The 18,764-nt window shown below is 44.1% G+C and overlaps 1 protein-coding gene across 1 annotated transcript in view; it reads left to right on the top strand.

Annotated features, from left to right (window-relative positions):
- The window catches only part of LOC138492304 (rab5 GDP/GTP exchange factor-like), a 664,850-nt gene that overhangs the window by 90,778 nt on the left and 555,308 nt on the right, over positions 1-18,764 (top strand). Inside the window, exons 2-4 of the mRNA XM_069619350.1 lie at positions 12,177-12,358; positions 12,652-12,782; positions 14,130-14,278. Of these exons, the coding sequence (XP_069475451.1) occupies positions 12,183-12,358; positions 12,652-12,782; positions 14,130-14,278 (456 nt within the window). The 5' untranslated portion in view covers positions 12,177-12,182. The remainder of the gene's footprint in view (positions 1-12,176; positions 12,359-12,651; positions 12,783-14,129; positions 14,279-18,764) is intronic.

Genomic DNA, 18,764 nt, shown 5'->3' with positions numbered 1-18,764 from the left:
AGGTCTTGTTTGCCTAATTTTGCATATAATAATATTCTGTGAGTACTACACAGTGCGTACAAGGCACGCTGTATTCTAGTTGCAAATCTTCTACAGGCACAGCAAATGGTAAATTTATAATGGAGCGTAATATTTCTGCTTCAAGTTTCCTCAACCACTGTACCTTTTGTAGCAGAAATAATCTCAAGGGCATATAGTATAGCAGATATTCTACTCATCCTTTCCCCTGAACAATTTCTTTGTAGAAGGATGCAGGTGCATCAACTTTTACCGGAAAGCCCAAATACTGGAATTCCTGCACATCATTCAATGCAGTATTGTCAATGTGCCATTTGGCTTTGGCCTTTGATGTATATTTTCCCACAAGGCACATTGTTCGAGTCTTATGTTTATTAATGACCATATATTGGTCACTGCGTACGTAGAAAGAGCTGCTAGTGACCGCGCCAGGCCAATTGGAGTCTGGTCAAGAATTATTATGTAGTCAGTGTAAGAAATGCTGACCACTTTAATGCTATTAATCTTTGGAGGAAAATGACATGCGTTGTTCAGAACCGGGGCTAAATCGGCTGTGTACAGATTTAATATGGGTCCCAATACACATCCCTGTTTTACCCCACTATTAGTTGTAATATAGTCAGAATCGTGGCCTTCCAAACTGAGACGGACGGATATAGAAGTATTAGTGTATAGGGATTGAATAAAGTACAATAGCTTTGGATCAATGCCCCATTTCTCCCAAAGTTTGACACGAGAGACCAGATCAAAGGCCTTAGTGAAGTCAACAAAGCAGCAATACAATGCTTTACCTTTGATCTTTGAACATGAGGAAATGAAGTACTGCAGCGTTAATATGTTAGTCATAGTATTATAACACTTCCAAAAACCGGTTTGGAATTTCCCAGTTTTTCTTTCTTCTATCCATCGAGATAATTGTTCTAGCAATATCTTTGAAAAGAGCTTTTGGCAGGAATCCATCATGGCCAATAAACGAGAATTGGATGGTACCAGTCGGCTGCCCCTCTTAAAGATAGGGACCAGGATCGATCTTTTCAAACCAATCGGAATCTTACCGGTATGAATGATGTGTGTGAACATTACGTTGAGGACCTTCGCCCAAACCAGTGGGCTGGCTTTAAGTTCGACATTCGGAATACCGTCAGGGACAGGGGCCCTAGACGATTTTGATTGCACAATCAATTTTACCAAATTTCCTTCACAAATGTCAAACTGTAAGGAACCCCAATGATAGAATACACACTGTCATCCAACAATATTGGATTCTAGTGAGTACTCAGAGGGAGTGTAAAACAGGTCCCGAATGTATTTTACCCATAGATCTTGTGATAAGGGGTTGAGCTCTTGAAGGGAAAAAGATTTTCTAAAATCATTATAGAACTGCCAACATTTTCGGGTGTCGTGTGTTCTAAGCCAAAATAACAATTTCTGCCAGTTTGCACTTCTAAGGGATAATTTGTGCTGTTTTAGCCAGTTTTTGTACTTTGTACCCACATTTATCAGAGTACTATGTCTCTCTTCAGGGGTGAGTACGTAGTTATTTCTGCCAGCAGCACCCTCCTTGCGAAGTGATTTCTTTCACTCAGCTAGGACATGATCAAAATGGGCTAATTTTCTGAGCATGTTATTCTGTCTTGGTCTACGTCTAATTGATAGAGATGACATTATGATTGATTGATTGATTGATATTTTATTTCTATCGCGCTCGTACACAAGTGTTTCAGAGCGCAATGGTGGTAACAACAAACAACAAAACCAAGGTCCCAGTCAGACCTTTCAAGTGTCACGATCAAGTCGGATAATTCCAGGGAAAGCACTCTGTTAGTAAACATAATGTTTTCCTCGGACCAACGAAGACGATTGCCCTGGAAATTCGAAGTGGAGGTGGCAGTACATATACTCTTTAACAATTGGCTTTTGATGTTCATATACCAACACAGTACTCTGTGGTCACTTAATCTATTATGAATAATAGAAAAATTATTAAAATGCAAGTGCAAAGTTGGGCTACATTGCACATAATCAATGTATGATTTAAAAATACCATTTGACCAGGTATGTAGGGGCGGATTACTACTCGTATAAGGAGTTAAAAATTTAAAATCAAAAGAATCGATTATTTCAAACAAAGAAAGGCAACCATTGTGAACATTGTCAAATCCCAAGTCCAAGTCTCTTGGCCCCCTTGGCCCCTATAGCCAACCCACCACTAGGACGCTCTTTCTTAGAGGGAGTGGCATTTATAGATAGAGTATGAAAATCATCTATGCACAGATACTTCGTACACCAGGTTTCTTAAATTAAGAATGCATCTACAGATTCAAGCAGCTTAAGACCCTCTGGGTGGTCTAAAAAGGAGAGATAACCCCACGTGTTCCAAGATATACATTTCAAGCTAGTTTGGGCAGGCTCTGGTCAATTAGCCCCACTGTATGAAGATACTTGCATCCACAAGTCCCTTTGCTGCATTCTGACAGTTAGCTTAAGTCTTTCTATTTGTAGAGCGCGAAGAGCATCACACTCTGAGTTCTTAAATGCTGATTGACTAGTGCTGTGGATCCTGGGCTGTTGTAAACGGGGCTTTTGTCCTTTCTGCAGACCGTAAGTGAAAGCCCAATTTTAAAAAAGTGAATCTGTGTGGGTCTTCAGCATAGCCACGGTTAGTGGGGAAGCAAACTCCACCAATGCCCAGTTGGTAGTACTATTCCAGTACGGCAGCTCTATTTTCAAGATGTCTCTGGACTGAATAATCTCCAAGTAGTGAATTTGCTTAAAAATGGAGAGAAGAGTAGATCTATTTAGGAAAGGGCTGGAGGCCGTGGGAGAAATGTCCTCAAGAATGATCCAGATATTTCTTTCCTTTAATGCTTCAGGAAGTATAACTGAAGTTAAAGGATTTGATACGGTTTCTGTTGGATCATATATGATTGTTGATTTTGCTTTAATGGTCTCAGCTCCAATATCAACTCCTATTTCTGGTATCAGGTAATATTATCCCCATATATATGGTCGGCGTAAATAATATCGCCGGGAAAAGGTTGTGGCGATATTATATGGGTGACCATATATATGGGGACAGAGGCAAAAAATAAATAAATAAAAAATAAATAAAAATAAAAATAAAATGGGGGTTGCGGGGGTGTCCCCCGCATGTTCCATGCAATAATGTCCCCACAACAAACGCCCATTTTTCGGCGATATTTTTGCATGGTGAGATTTTTGTGGCGACATTATTACATGGAACCCTATTTCTTTCAGATTTGAGTCTTCCCCTACTATTTGCCACTCTTTATTCAATGCTGAAGGTTCAGATATCTTCTTTTGCTGCAGTTGACCCGTTCCAGTCATTATGGGGCCGCGCAGGTGGGCCTGTCTCATAATGCCATCAGAATCATGTTTTTTTGCCCGAAGGTTCTTAGAAGTATCAGCTCCTTGGATGTTGGAAATAGTAGGTCGTGTCAGCTCATTTATATTTGCTTTACCTGTAGTAAGGTCAATAGGGGCTGGGGTTCCACTACAGAGCGTTTTATTTTTGAACGCGTTTCTCAGTTCCATAGGGGGAGAAACTTGAACTTCTTCGAAGTCCCAGCCTAATGTTTTTACTTTCCTATTACACCTAAGTGGCAGTGACTTGGTAATATCATCACTTGCAGTGTTTTTGATTACTTTGCTTGAACATTCACCTAAAACTCTTGATTCTTCAGAGGCCGTACCAAGACTGTTCTTAACTGCTTTTTGACCCTAAATAGTTTCTGAGACTTTCTTTGCAAATACAGAAAAAGGTCAATCATTTGCAGCATTACTGCTTTGCTAGTCCATTGTTCCTCAAGGAGAGTCGGAAGCGTGTTTGCTTGGGCAACCATCATCGCATTCAAATTGTTAAGATTGAGCTGATTATCGATTGGTTGTGCCCCCTTAAGATCTTCCAAAAGTGTACGGTCTACAGTGCTAATTGAGTCTTCTGCTGAATGTGAGTCAGAATGTGAGACAAAAGCAGCCATATTAGGAGAGGCAGATAGATTAGCCGTAGTTTAGTCATCAAAGGAACGTCCACCTTTTAATCGTTGTTCGCCACCCAATGAGCCTCTTTTCAGATTAACTACTAATTTTAGTAGTGAGTTGTTATCGTCGTTGTCCTCAGATAGTGAGTGAACTGATTCATCATTAATAGAAACAAAAAAGTGACGTGGAGGTGGAGGAAAAAAAAGTAGTAATAGACGCCTGAATTGGTGGTATATGTGCAGTAGCATGAGCCAGGCCATGTTTAGCAGCTCCTTTCTTCGCATTGCGTTTGTTGTTTGCATTTGCACTGCGCAATGTGGATTTGCGTGGCATTTGGAACAGCGTTGCTGGTGAAGGGGAAGACCTATATTAGCCTTCTTATGCGGGAGTGAAAAACAACGCACTGTAGTGCACATCTCGCTACTCTTCAATCCACTAAGCCGAAAAGAATGCTTATGCCGCTTAGCCCAGCAGCGTTCTGCTTTGTAAAAAGCTCACAAAATGTAGATGATCGTTGGTTTACAGATTTAGTTGTTTTATTAAGTAGCAACAAGGACTCAGAAAAATAGTGAACAGTAACCATATGTGCTGTCTGGCTCCGGACTCTAGGGAATCAAGGATCATTAATCCCACCGCGTATAGTTTATCTGAGCATCCGCAAAACCTCCAATACAATAGCTCAGCGGTCGCCACGTATACTATCAGACGCATCGTCAGCGGGGCACAATCAGCAAAGATTTTGCAAATAAGGAAGGGAAGGCGGTTCAAAGGAAATATACCAGCAGTCACCGTCACTCCCTAAAAACTAGACCAAAAAATCTGCAACAAAAGCTGCTATCACTTTAGCTGATAAGGCAGCTCCTCAATAGAATGCCCTTATCAATACGGCTACCAGATATAGTCCGTGAGTAAATAACTGCAGTTCAAGTATGTTATAAGACTTTTTATAATCCAAAACGTTACCAGGAAGCGTAAGCCATGATCTCAAAAGGCAAATCGCCACCAGTTAGACAGTTATAAAAACAGCAGAGTCTGCAGCTGAGTCTACGCATTGTCATTGTGGCTTGCCCGGTCCAGACATTTCAAATGTTAATTTAGTGGCTTACACCAAATTGGAATGATTTGTAACCTTGAATGCTGGCACGTTTCTGTGTTGCTGTAATTAATCCTGAAAGCCACAGGAGCCACAGGAACACGGAAACACTCAGCAGTACACTCCGCTATGGAGTCAGTTTTGAGTTTTTGAAGAGGGGTACGTCCTAGCTTCAATGAAAATGGAGGAAAGACTTCCTCTGGACCGTCAAGAAACAGCAACAGGTAACGTGTTCCAAACACATGGGAAACGGCAGTACGCTCCGCTATGGAGTGAGTTTTTGAAGAGGGGCATGTCCTAGCTTCAATGAAGATGGAGGAAAAACTTCCTCTGGACCAGCAAGGAACAGAAACGGGTAACGTATTCCAAACATACATAAACACTCAGCAGCACATTCCACAGTAAGCTCCTCTATGGAGTGAGTTTTTTGAAGAGGGGCACGTCCTAGCTTCAATGAGGATGGAGGAAAGACTTCCTCCGGACCAGCAAGGAACACTAACAGGTAACGTGTTCAAAACACAAAGAAATACTCGGCAGTACACTTTGTGAAGCAGAAACTTTCTTTCCTGCTTCACTCGTGTCTGATTCCCGTTCCCCCATCTAATATCTTTCCGGCTCGCTTTCTGTCTTCATCTGCTCGAAATCTAGTTGTCCTCTTTGACCCATCTCTTTTTCAAAACATATTTCTGATGCTTGTTAATCTGCTTAGAATCACATGCTGTGGTCTGCATATGGTCTGACATCAAGTGGTAACCGCAGAGTATTGCATCTTGTCTTTCAGGGACCGAAAGGGGACGTCGGCATAGGCGTGTCTGTAACACTATCCTTATAGTGACGTGTAGTGTACCCAAAATCCCTCATCGCCCAGGTCCCTCAGATTGTTTTTTTCCGCCCAGATAACTGGTCGCCCTATAGCGGAGCTCTTACTTAAGAGACATTGTTTAATATCTTAACCGACTTGTCGGTTATTTCCCCCTTAAGTCATTTCGACGCTATGGAATGGACTCCTTTTAGGTTCTGTCCTAAGTGTAGGACTAGATACCCTTGGAAGGACGAACACAGGACCTGCAACGCCTGTCTCCCCTTAGATCATGACGAAAAGCGGTGTCGGCTTGCAAAATCCTTCAGCCTAAGAACCTTTTGGATTGCCGTGTAAAGCAGTGGGCCGTGTACGGAATGTCACGGGTGGAATCCCCTTCCCCCACCGCCACACCCGCCGAAAGTGACGGGGGCACCTCCGATGAGCAAACATCCATTGCGGATGTGATAGCTCTTGAGGCGGACACTTCTAGGTCTGCCACGACCGTCCCCGACCCTTTAAGACCTGACTCTGGTCTCGCTTCAGGGACAACACCTGGCGACAGGGGCGTACAAGCGCATTACATTAAGCACACAACCCCTACACCTAATTCGACGGATACATCGAAACAGGTAAAAGCACGAGCAGGGCCATCGAAAATTTTGGTAGATTCCTCGGATCGTTCAGATCCAAAGCCTTCCCCGCATCCGCAACAGCATCTTGCGACTGGGCATTCCAAGACAAACAAGGGCGCTATCCCCAAATCGGGTTTACACGTCAAAGCGTGGAAATCCGACGCTACGACGATTCCGAAGACCCAAAAATCACAACTAGGCCTTAAGGCGAAAAACCAACTGCTAGGCCCTCTAATACCGGGGAAGGCGATAAGTCTGCCGATAAACCTTCGGGCCCACTAACTCACGCCGATTCGACGGTAATCGAACAGATCATCAGGAGAATTACTTCGGCGGTTGGACTTATTCCCGTTCTGCCGAAAAACATGGGCAGGCCGCGGACAATACTTTAGATACGTCAGGGTGCCCCGATTCTCACGATACCTATGAGAACAGTCAAGAGCCTCTTTCCAACACCCTGTGAGACAATTTAAGACGCCAAAGGGCGGAAGACAACACTTTTCCACCCGTAGGCCCCTCTGGGTCCCCTAAATGGACTAAAGAGAAATTTGAGGGGTGTATGGACCGTCTTGAAAGAATTATACATTTTTCTGACCATCCTTTCCCGAAAAGATCTCTGGGTGAGCCTACCCTTCAATCTGCTTCACATTTCCATGAAGATCAGCCTTCTGTCCCCGTCCATCATGAAGACATCGTCCAGATGGATACCTATAGGGACATCTACAGTGAGGATGAAGAGCCTTCCTTCCTATAAAATTATGATGAGGACCAGGCGGAGGCCACGGACAATTGGGAAGAAACCCAACAAGTGGTGAGGGACCCATGGACGCTTCCACATCAAGATCAGGACACTGATGTATTGTGCCTGGATTCCTCCCCGTCCACCCCGGCTCGCCAGGCCTCGCCTGTAGACGACAAAATGGCCTTCAATAACATGTTAAAGAAGGCAGCTGAACATTTTCAAATCTCTACGCAAGAGGCAGTGCCGGAGCAGGACTTTGTAGAGGATATCCTTAAGGGGAAACCTCCCTCTAGCCAGGCCATTCCCCTCCTTAATTCTATAAGAGAAGATTGACTCCTTCCCTAGTGTCACCAGCTCAAACCCGGGCAGTGAATCCAAGAGTTGAAAAGAGTTTTCGGCCAGCTCCTTCGGACCCTCAATACATTAAAGGGCACGCCACACCCGAGATCTGCTGGTAGTGACTACCACCCGGAAACGGGCACGAGTACCCCTTGCTACAGGGTAGGCACCTCCAGATAGAGAATCAAAAAGGCTTCATGCCCTAGGTAAGCGGGTTACCTCGGCTGCCGCATATACTACGCACATAGCGAATAATACTACGCTATTGGCGGGTTATGCTGACGCTCAATGGAACCTAGTACAAGAAGGTCTCCAAGAGGTCCCAGAGCCCACCAGGTCCAAGCTTCTCAATATTGTGGCCGAAGGCAGGCAAGTGAACCAGAATGTGATAAAGAATACTCTGGACACGGCTGAAACAGCAGGCAGGTCCCTGGCCCAAGGAACCTTACTCAAAAAGCACGCTTGGCTGCGTACCTCAGGGTTTAAACCTGAAACGCAAGCCTCGCTCATCAGTAAACCGATTGAAGAAGCTAACCTCTTCGGAAAGGCGGTCGATGAGGCCCTAGAAACAGCCAAGAAGGAGCTTGAGACTCTGAAGTCTCTACAGCAAATCACTCAAAGACCTTCCCCCGCCCAGAGGAAATAATTCTCGGCGGTCCTTTTCGTGGGCAGTCTCGTGCAAGTCAGAACAACTATGGCACAGGAAACTTCAATGCCGGACAAACATCAGCAAGCCCTGCATACTACCCTACAAGAGATCAGCGACGTGGCAAAGCCAGAGGTAGAGGCCCCAATCCTAGAGGAGCCGCAGCCTTTGGTCAGAAATGACCATCAGATCCAGGTCCCCTCCCATGTCACCCCGGTCGGGGGGCGCTTAACATCTTTCCTAACGGCATGGGAGGGGATAACTTCAGACCAGTGGGTCATAAAGATGGTCGCCCACGGGTACTGCATGGAATTTGCCCGACTCCCACAATTCAGACCACCACACTCACGGCGCCTTTCACCTGACCATCTGGAGATCCTGAATCAAGAGGTGGAAGCCCTGCTGGGAAAGGACGCCATAGAAGCCGTCCCTATTCTTCAGGTAAACAAGAGTATTTATTCAGTGTACTTCCTTGTACCCAAAAAGGACCTCACCATGCGCCCTGTTCTAGACCTGCGCCCAGCGAACAAGTTCATAAAACCTCAAAGGTGTCACATGGTAACGCTACAGGAGGTGATCCCTCTGTTGAAACAGGGGGACTACATGGCACCATTGGACGTGATGGTGCGCAAAGCCATGCGTTTGCTAGGAATTATGGCGTTGTGCATATACTTGGTTCCCCACGTGCGGTGGCGCATGCGTCCCATGCAAGAGTGGCTCAACAGCAAGTGCTGTTAGGCCAGTGGACAATGGGAAGATCTGGTAGTTGTCTCGCCAGCCCTCGTTCTCTCTCTGCAATGGTGGTCAAGAGAAAACCTCTTGAAGGGGAAAACCTTCACCACCCCTGCAGTGGAAGCCACTCTTACAACAGACTCATCTCTCACAGGGTGGGGGCTCTCCTGCTTCAGCAGACAGCACATAGAGTGTGATCCCCTCAGGTAGCGTCCAACCATATAAATTTACTGGAGCTATTAGCGGTGTTCAAGGCATTCAAGGCTTTAAAGGCCTTTCAGATGCAAGGGAAGACAGTGCTGATTCTAACAGACAGCACTACAGCCATGTATTATTACCTGAACAAACAGGGGGGCACTCACTCTCCAGAGCTATCCAAGCTGTCCCAGGATATTTGGATATGGGCTCTCAAACACAAGATGTATCTGTTGTCCCAACATGTTCCAGGGGAACTCAATCTTCTGGCAGACATGCTCAGCAGAGATTTTCCTCTGCCCGAAGAATACGAATGGCGTTTGCATGAAGACATTGTGTCCAACGTCTTCGCAGAATGGAGTTTCCCAGAGATCGGCCTGTTCGCAACTCAGGAGAACTCCCCAATGCCAAGACTACGCCTACAGGGACCCCCAGAACCCCTCCAAGGGGAACGGTCTCTGGATAACATGGTCAGGGAAATTTGTCTACGCTTTTCCCCCAACTCCCCTTCTCAACAAGATAGTGCACAAGATGCCCCAGGAACTAGTTACCATGATACTGGTGGCCCCCATGTGGGCCCGCCAACCCTGGTTCGCTCATCTGATGGAAATGTCCCTCTCCCCACCAGTAAAACTACCCTGCCCATACAACATGTTGCCTCAGGACAGGGGGGGGAGACCCTACACCCATGCTGCAAACTCTGAACTTAGCAGCCTGGCTCCTGAGGTCATAGAATTTGGACACCTACAGCTCCCTCAGACCATACTCGGGGAAGCTAGAAAACCTAATACACGTTATTGCTTTGCCAGCAAATGGAAACGTTTTGTCATCTGGTGTAATTCCAAGGGCATCAATCCCATTGATTTCTCACCCACACACATTGTGCTGTACCTAACCTATCTGTTAGACACAGGGTTGGTCTTCAATTCCCTAAAGGTTCATCTGGCTGCTCTCTGAGCCTACACCACATCACAACAAAAGGTGTTGTGGTGGAAGATACCAGTTATTAAGGCCTTTATGGAAGGGGTTAAGAGGATTTATCCTCCCATTTCTCACCCAGCTCATGGGTGGGACTAAAATGTGGTTTTGACCAAGCTCATGGGAGCTCCCTTTGAGCCAATGCATAAAGCAAGTCTAAAAGACCTGACTTATAAAACGGCCTTCCTAGTGGCTATCACTTCTATTAGAACTACAGGTACTTTCTGTTCTAGACCCCTTTGTTACAGTCCACAGGGATAAGGTAGTTCTGCACACTCACCCCAGATTTGCGCCTACATTCATCTCGAAGTTCCATGTGAACCAATCGATTGAACTACCTACCTTTTTCCAGAATCCTACTATGCATGGCCGAAAGAAGCCTACACATACTAGATGTGCGCAGGGCAGTCATGTTCCACCTGGTAAGAACTAAACCACTGAGGAAAACAAACCAATTTTTTGTTTCAGTGGCAGCTGGGAGAGAAGGGGATCCTGTCTCTAAATCGGCTATCTCAAGGTGGATTGTCAAATGCATCACACTATGTTACACTCTTGCTAAGAGAGGACTGCCCTTTAAGCCTAGAGCACATTCTACTCGGGGCACTGGGGCATCCATAGCATTCATTGCAAATGTTCCCCTTGAGTCCATTTGCAAAGCGGCAACCTGGAGTTCTGTACACACCTTTACAGAACACTATGGCCTAGACACTCATTCTAGGTCTGATTCTCAGGTGGGACAAGCAGTATTAAGACATCTTTTCGCTACTGTTCCTTCTCACAATCCACCTCCAACTCCGGGTACTGCTCGCTAGTCTATGCACAGCATGTGAATCTAAGCAGATTAACAAGCATCAGAAGACATGCATTTCTGATGATTGTATCTGCTTAGATTCACATGCGCCCTCCCTACCTCCCTGCTCGGAGTAGAAGGGACATAGACATCTTACTACTTCTCTCTTCTTCACATACTCACTCACTATAGCCTTGGGCTCCCCCATGGCAGAAAAAATACAATCAGAGGGACCTCGGCGTGTGAGGGATTTTGGGTACACTACACGTCACGATAGGGATAGTGTTACAGTTAAATTGTTGCTCTACTCTCCTTCTAGGTCTTTAGGCTTATGCACTAACCCCCCTCCAGTCGATCTACAACTTCACAATTGGTCTTCCCTGACTTTCTCCTTGTTCACATACTACTCTTTCTGTAGCTCTTCACTGACTTCCTTTTCTTGCCTGCCTCCGGTATAGCATTTTATGTATTGTTTTTTCCTGTTCCTTCACTGACTTGCCTCTTCTCTCCCATCTCCATCTATTCTGCCTGACATATATTTTGCTCCACAACCTATTTCCTTTCAGCTGTTGTTCCCCGACCCCTCCATATGGGACTGTATCCCTCCTCCTCCTCTATTCATTTTCCCACATTTTGGAATGTCCTCTCCTTGTCAGTACGTTATGCACCTACACTTGCCGATTTTTTATTTTTCCTTAATATCAATTCCTGGCTTCATGTTAATTGCTCTTTATTTATCATATTTCACAGTTTAGTTTTCTGGTATAACGCTTTGGCCTAAGTGCTTTATTAATCCGAATGAAGAGAAAGGTTGGTGTTCGTGTTTGTCTTTGTGGTCAGTTTTTCGAGGAGCTTGGCGTCCCTCTGCTTCCCCGACTTTGAGTGCTTTATCTTTCCCGTACAGCCTCTGGGCTTGTTTGCTGCCGTCTCTTTTATGCATAAACGCATTCAGACAAACCCAGTTAATGGTTTTTTAACTTTACGTTTTGAGCTCACTTTCTGTAAAGGAAATTCAGGTAAAGTGTTAAATAAGCGCTCTTAAAGTACACTTCAAAACAAAAATAGAATGTTGCATGTTAAATACTTTCTCATCAGATGGTTTGTTTTGCACATAAACACGTATCCTCTGTACCTGGAGTTCTTTTCATGAGAAGGCTATGATGTTCCTAGAAAAGAAAAACATTTCTATCTTCCGTTGCTCTTTCAGCCCACGATGAGTGTGGTATCGGATACCTGGCGAATTCACTTTGACCAATCTGAGCTGCTGTGCAAGGACGGCTGTGGATATTACGGCAACCCTGCATGGCATGGCTACTGTTCCAAGTGCTGGCGAGAGCGAAGTCGGAAGCAACAACCGAATTCTCTGCAAGATCGCCATCAAAACGCAGGGTAATGGACAAATGTTGTAGCACTGTTAAGTGTCCTCGTCTCCATGGGATATGTGACTGCCCTTGATAGCTGTATACAGTGAAAATGAGCGGACTCCTAGCCTATATAGCAAATACTCGCACACAAATCGAGATACACAGCAGTGTTTAATATGCATACAGAAACACAAACATAGACATAGACCAACATACAAAAAGCATAGTTCTGAACATGTTTAAACATTGAGGAAGATACTGACAACAATCTGAGAAGGTCTCTGTCCTATATATATATATATGTTTGTGTTCTTTAAGGGCCAGTCCTGTGGCAGCCACCACCGGGTACGTCTTTGCCAAGTTTGAAGAGAAGAAAAGCAGTGAAAAATGGCGGAGAGCAAATACTGTGAAAAAGTTTTTCAGCACCACCAAAAGCTTCGTAAAAACAGGTATATTATCTGGATTACAACTTTTAAATCCATTTCTCGTCGTTGACAGGCATGGTGAGAGAGAAGCAGTATATTACCGTAAATTACTAGTTCTGCTTTTAACAAACGAAGCAATTGTAGAACGTTCACAAAGATGATGGTAAACGACGGCAGTGTCATCGCAGTTTCTTCATTGAAATCGGTTCTATATAGTAAAACTATTGTGAAATAAGTACAACCCCCAACGAAACAGGTGCAACAGAACCAGTGTATACAGGTTATTACAAAAACTACCACCGGCTTGATTCTAGTGTAAACATGAAAGACATTCTCCCGCGGCTACCACACCCTCTGCCATTTCGTTATTCTTTTTTGTAATGTGGTAAATAAAAGTTGTGATTCTCTAAGGTTAATTGAAGTGATACAGTTTTAGGCATAGTGGATGTGCTTCTTCTCACATGTACATGTGTGAAATATGGTGTGTACATCTTTTCATCTGTTCTGAAGCTATGGACTTCTAGAGATATATTTAATAGTGGTTGGTGGCATCTTGGGTTCGAATTGGAAAAGGGTTAGAATGGCATTTCTCTGCGTGCCTCTGGTCACATTGTACGCAACACACAAGTCAGTTGTGTTTTGACTTCTTCCCTGTCCTTGTGCTGTGAGTATGTGAGTTGCTGGAATGCCTGTGGAATGCTGATGTGTGATTGCGCCTGAGTGTTCCCTGAATGTCAGTTGAGAGGTGTGTGCCTGTGAGAGATGGTGTCGGTGGAAGTCTTCCTATGCCTTTACCTTAAGAACTTACATGTAACCTTGTCTAATGAACATGAGTAAAGAGGTTACTGGCCCCAGCATGGTCTCTCTTCATCTTTACTGAAGAGCACATCTTTTCATCAGTCTACTTTGCCATGCTTTATTCAGATCACAGAAATGAGAGCAAAAACGAACTTTGTGTTCTATTTAAATATGGAGCAATTTAAAATCTCATGTTCATTGCAACTTTGGTAAAGCATAGCTCACCTTGAACCAGCTTCTTTGGCTCAGTCTGGGCTGCAATCCTCTATCTAATGCAATCCTAGTGTACAGTACCCTCAGTTTGGTTACAGAGTCTTGCCTTCTTAGAGTTGCCGGCATGCCTTTCCAACAGTCGCACAGGAGGCTAAGGTTCATGGGGTAAGCTGGCAGCCTCCCCGTGTGCCCCAGAAAGCTTTAGTCGCTTTAGTTCTTTCTGTAAGAGAGTCTGATGTGCGATTGTTGAAAGCTCAGACTGGGTACAAAATATATATATGGTACATTTGATAGGTTATTGAAAAGGTTGTGTGTCTCTTCTTTGGTATTAATGGTTGGTTGTGTCTGGATATTTTGCAGATGTGCTCCCAAGTTCATTGGACCCCAAGGCATCCCTTCCATGTGGAACTGGAGACTTCACAGATTTTCTGAAATCTTTGCGGAAACCTGCAACTCAGTTCATCCAGAAGCATTGTGTTGGTTTTATCGAGAGCATGCACACCAGAGAGGTTGGTTTAGAAATACCTGACTATTAAGGAAGGGTGGCCATACTTATTTTTTAAATGTCAGAGTGGGTTGGGATCTGGCAGGTAACATTAGTGTTAGATGCAATGAGAGATGATCTGTGGCAGTGGGGTTCCTCTTATTTCATAGAGTGTGGAGGTTTCTGAGAGCTGACGCCTTTATTCCATGTATTTGTGTGCTACAGGGTCTCTAGAAGTAGGATCTGTCTGTTGTATTCCATGATGTTCTGAGAGTCACCGTGTGAGTGTAACAGCCGTCTTCTGAAATCTGTACAATGTCTGGCTACAGGACCAGTCTGATTATATCCATTGCTGCAGTTTAAATAATTGTCAGTGCATTTCTTACACTCACATTAGAATTAAAAGCTCTTGTGTGCTAGTCAACCCCAAGGGTCAAATTCTGATATTATGTATAAGATCAATATTATCGGAATATTAGATGGTCTTCAAAGGAGGGACTAGTCCAGTATATTTTTTAGGGCATTCCCACCTGACTATAAATTATGTTTATTTCAATGTTTGCCACAGTCTTACTGTTATGTCGGGCATTTGTTTTTCTCCTATCAAAGACTGTCTGTTTTATTCTGCTGAAATAGCAGCTGGCCAAAGGGAAAGAGCTGCTGACGCAGAACCGGGCTGATAGGCATAAAACATAAGATACACGTTCAGTGTTCGTTTTCATAGACATCTGTTGTTCTGTAACTGAGGATATTTTAAATTTTACATCGGACATTGTCAAAGGAGACATAAGAAGTTATTCCTCTGAGAGAATTGCATACATAACTTCTAAAATAACTGGCAGAGATCATTCAATTCAGCGGTGCAGCATCCTCGTGTGAGGGAAAAGCACTCTGTCTCCAATACCTGAGGTCATGGCCGCAAATGTGGCTTTAAAATGTTATTATTTCCTCCCTGTTTTTGAAGATGGGAGTAAAATGCCTTTTCAGGAGTAAAAATGTAATTCCCGTTTGCAAAAGTGGTATTGTGTAGGGGTGTAAAATATAATGTAACTTTAAAACAGTTAGCTCTTTGGCTCTATATTTCTTTGCTTTTAGTAATGTACGGCAATTCAAATATGCATTTTTACCTTAAAGTTCCTCCTCAGATTAGGAAGTAATGCTATTTGAACTCCTTCCCCTTGTAGTACCATTGATCCAAAAATATAAGTGAAGTGTGTGGATGAAAGCAAGGTGGACACGCCTGTGTGTCTGTTTCGTATTTCTTGTTGCAAGTATTTTTACTCCCTATTTTCTGGGACCATTTGCCTGTTTTTAGGGATAAAAGTGTTTGTTATACCATGTATATACAGGGATGAATTAATAATCCTACAAGATGCTGGGGAGATGAGTTGCAAGAAGGAAAGGATTCAAAAGATGCTATCAGTCTGTACTTGGCAAAGAAAGAAAACTACATTGAGATGTCTGGCTAAATGTGGTTTGCAAGGCACCTCTTCTTTACTAGAATGGCATACTTGGCTTTGTTTCAACAGAGCCAGCTAGCTAGCTAACTGGCGAAGACCAAGAAAGAGGCGCGAGTGGGAATAGTGGCTGTAGAAGGACAACCAAGTTGGAATATGAGTGAGCAGCACGCTATGCATTCAGACAAGGTTAGCACAAATGAAGTGCAAGAGTTTGTATAGCTAGAGCAGAAGCCATGCTGAGCACTACCTCATACACAGTTTGACACCATGCCTATGTTGGAGGAGACTATAAGATGCAACCTGATTGCCCAGCAAAGTCCATAGAGAGTCTCATCCGTCAGTAATCGATTTAGGTTTAATGATTTAGCACAGATCCCCTCAGTGCTTGGGAATACAAACACATTTTTGGTTGCACTGAGAATTTAAGTTGCATTTCCGTAACATCTCCGTTTTCATTGACCACGATTTCAAAAATCATGAATTATTGGTATGAAAGGTAAGCAGAACAAAGTGGAAGGAAAATGCTATGTCTGTTTCATTGCTAATTTCTTAACATCTATAGAAAAATACTGGTTTCTCAAGCAGCTCGTTTACTTGATTTTCTTTGTTAGCAACATTGTTGTACAATAGGGTACACACTTTCCATACATCATGTAGCAAATCGTCAAAAAGAAAGTCTAAACCGGGGAAATAACTTTTTTTTTCCTTTTTTAAAAATGTGTTATCTGGGCAACAGTTGCATCACCAGAAACACTGCTTCAGAGGTTTCTCCACCTCTGCTTGCTAGAATCGAACAGCAACCTCTTGACTGTGCCACACAACTATTTCCTTCTTGTCTTTTAACTTTTTCTGCTGAATTGTCTTTGAGAGACGCACTTGAACCTCTTAGATCTTTCAGCTAACCAATCCTTGGCTGCATGCAACAACATCTTTGTCCAATCAGTCAAATGCTCTTCCAGCAACCACTTGGTCATGTGTTAACAAGAACAAAATGCGTGCAAGTCACAATCACGCTTGCTGTTCTTTAGGTATTGTTTCAGTCTATACAGTGCAAGCTTAATGAGTAGAAAACTTCACTGTAAATAAGGCATGGTATCAAGTATTCGACCCGGACAAAATGGATCCAAGTTTCGAAAACATTTAATTAATATTTTAGTTGGGTTGGTAGAATTCCTAACTGGCCCTAACTCTAGAAGGGAGTAGTCTCGAACATTAAACAAATAACAAACACGTCCAAGTCCGTCTAGTCATAATAAAAAGGCCTATACTAAGAGAACATAACCTTGCCCTCCTCAAAATGACAAATGTGTTAAGGGAATACAAAAGGAAAATAGTGTCTTAAAAGAAATGTCAGAATGGCATCAGTAACAACGCCCTTCCCCACGTTCAGCCCCATGGGGTCTAGAGAGTTTCTTTAAAAGGATAAGGATAGGCAGATGGCACAGTTATATCATTCTTGCACGCTTTGGCTTACTGGTACGATTTGAACAGTTTACTCTTGGGCTTTAAACGTCTGATAGTTCAATCAATTCCTTAGGCTTCGTCCACCCTGTCATCAATACTCTGTTCACACTCACTTTCTCAATGTCTCACCGTTCTGCACAGACTCCCCTCTGCCGGGCTCGAGTCTGTCTATCTTTCATGGGGTTTCCCTTCCCCCATGTTTTATCTTGGGTATCTTTTCACTGTTGAAGACTTTCGAAAGTGCAAGGACTTTACATAGACCTCTGCATGACTGCTTCAACCTCTCTTTCAACAATTCTTCAATTCACAATCTGTCATGACCCTTGCCCCTGGCCCTCACTGGCAAGTCAGCCTTCCAGTTAGAGCAAGGTCAAAGGCCTTAAAACCTCATCCAAGACTCTCTTGGAGTCAGTCCTTTGGCGCCAGACTCGTAGCCATCATGAAGACCAACATTAGAATGGGACTATTTACTTGGGACTATTTAATTTAGGGGGAGGGAGCTCAGCCAACATGGCGGCACACACATAGCTCAGTTACAAGGAACTGAGCTATGCGGTCTAGTCTTTTGGGTGTGGCAGGCCTGGGACTATTTTACCTGAACTACTTTACCTGAGACTATTTAAACCACACCCAAACAGCAGAACATGCTTTGCGTTATTCTGCTGTGGGCAGCGTAACGCTCACCGTGTCCAGTTCTTTGATGCCAGCTTACCTGAAACCAAGGACCTGCAGAGAGAGAAAGAACACTACGAAACTTACCTGGAACAGTATCCTGTCTTCAGTCCATCACTGACTTCAGTTCCACTCACCTGAAGGTACAAACTCCATCATCCGGCACTGCATGCATCCTGGAGTAGCATAACCTGGAAAGAGGAGAAAGAAAGACAGCATTAGTAAGCGTTTACTCACGTTTCCTTCCGAATGAAGAAAGCCACACAATTCTTACCTGGGTAGTCATCTCCTGGTCAGTATCATTGCTGGAACATTACGGCGCTCGGCGAGGAACATCGCAACCTGCAAGGAGAGAAAAGACACAGGTTAGCAATATAAAAGGCAAAACAGCGCCACGCATTGCGCATTACTCACCGGACAGCATCGCGCACACCGCGCTTTCACCTACCGGCCCATGCTCATCTTCAAACTGCATGACACCACCAAAATACCTTTCCATACCTAAAAGGAAAGAAGCAAGGCATTATTATTCAAACTAAAAGGAACATAAGAACAGCATATAAAGACTGTAAAGCAGCAAACCTACGGAGTCGCAGCAGGCCTGGATTCCCACAGTGGGGGCTTGCACCAGTGAAGTAACTTGGTTGCTGCTTGCCCCCAACATCTACGCGCCCCTGCCACGAGGAGCAGGACGGAGAATCCACCTTTTACAATATTAAGGTGAGGAGAAGGCCCAAGGGGGAGGAAGGAGTTGAGGCCAAGGGAGGTGGGAAAACAAAGACAATCTGGTATTGAATCCAGCTCTCCTATATTGCAGACCCATCTTTAACCAGAGGCCTTACCAAGGGACCGGCAGAGGGTTCGAGAGTGCAAACCATCCAACCAGGGCTGGGTGGTGTCCCCGTGGATACCAGG

Source organism: Ambystoma mexicanum, chromosome 10 (assembly GCF_040938575.1).
Source record: "Ambystoma mexicanum isolate Mex_15411 chromosome 10, UKY_AmexF1_1, whole genome shotgun sequence".
Classification (NCBI taxonomy): domain Eukaryota; kingdom Metazoa; phylum Chordata; class Amphibia; order Caudata; family Ambystomatidae; genus Ambystoma; species Ambystoma mexicanum.
This window is presented reverse-complemented; position numbering and strand designations above follow the sequence as displayed.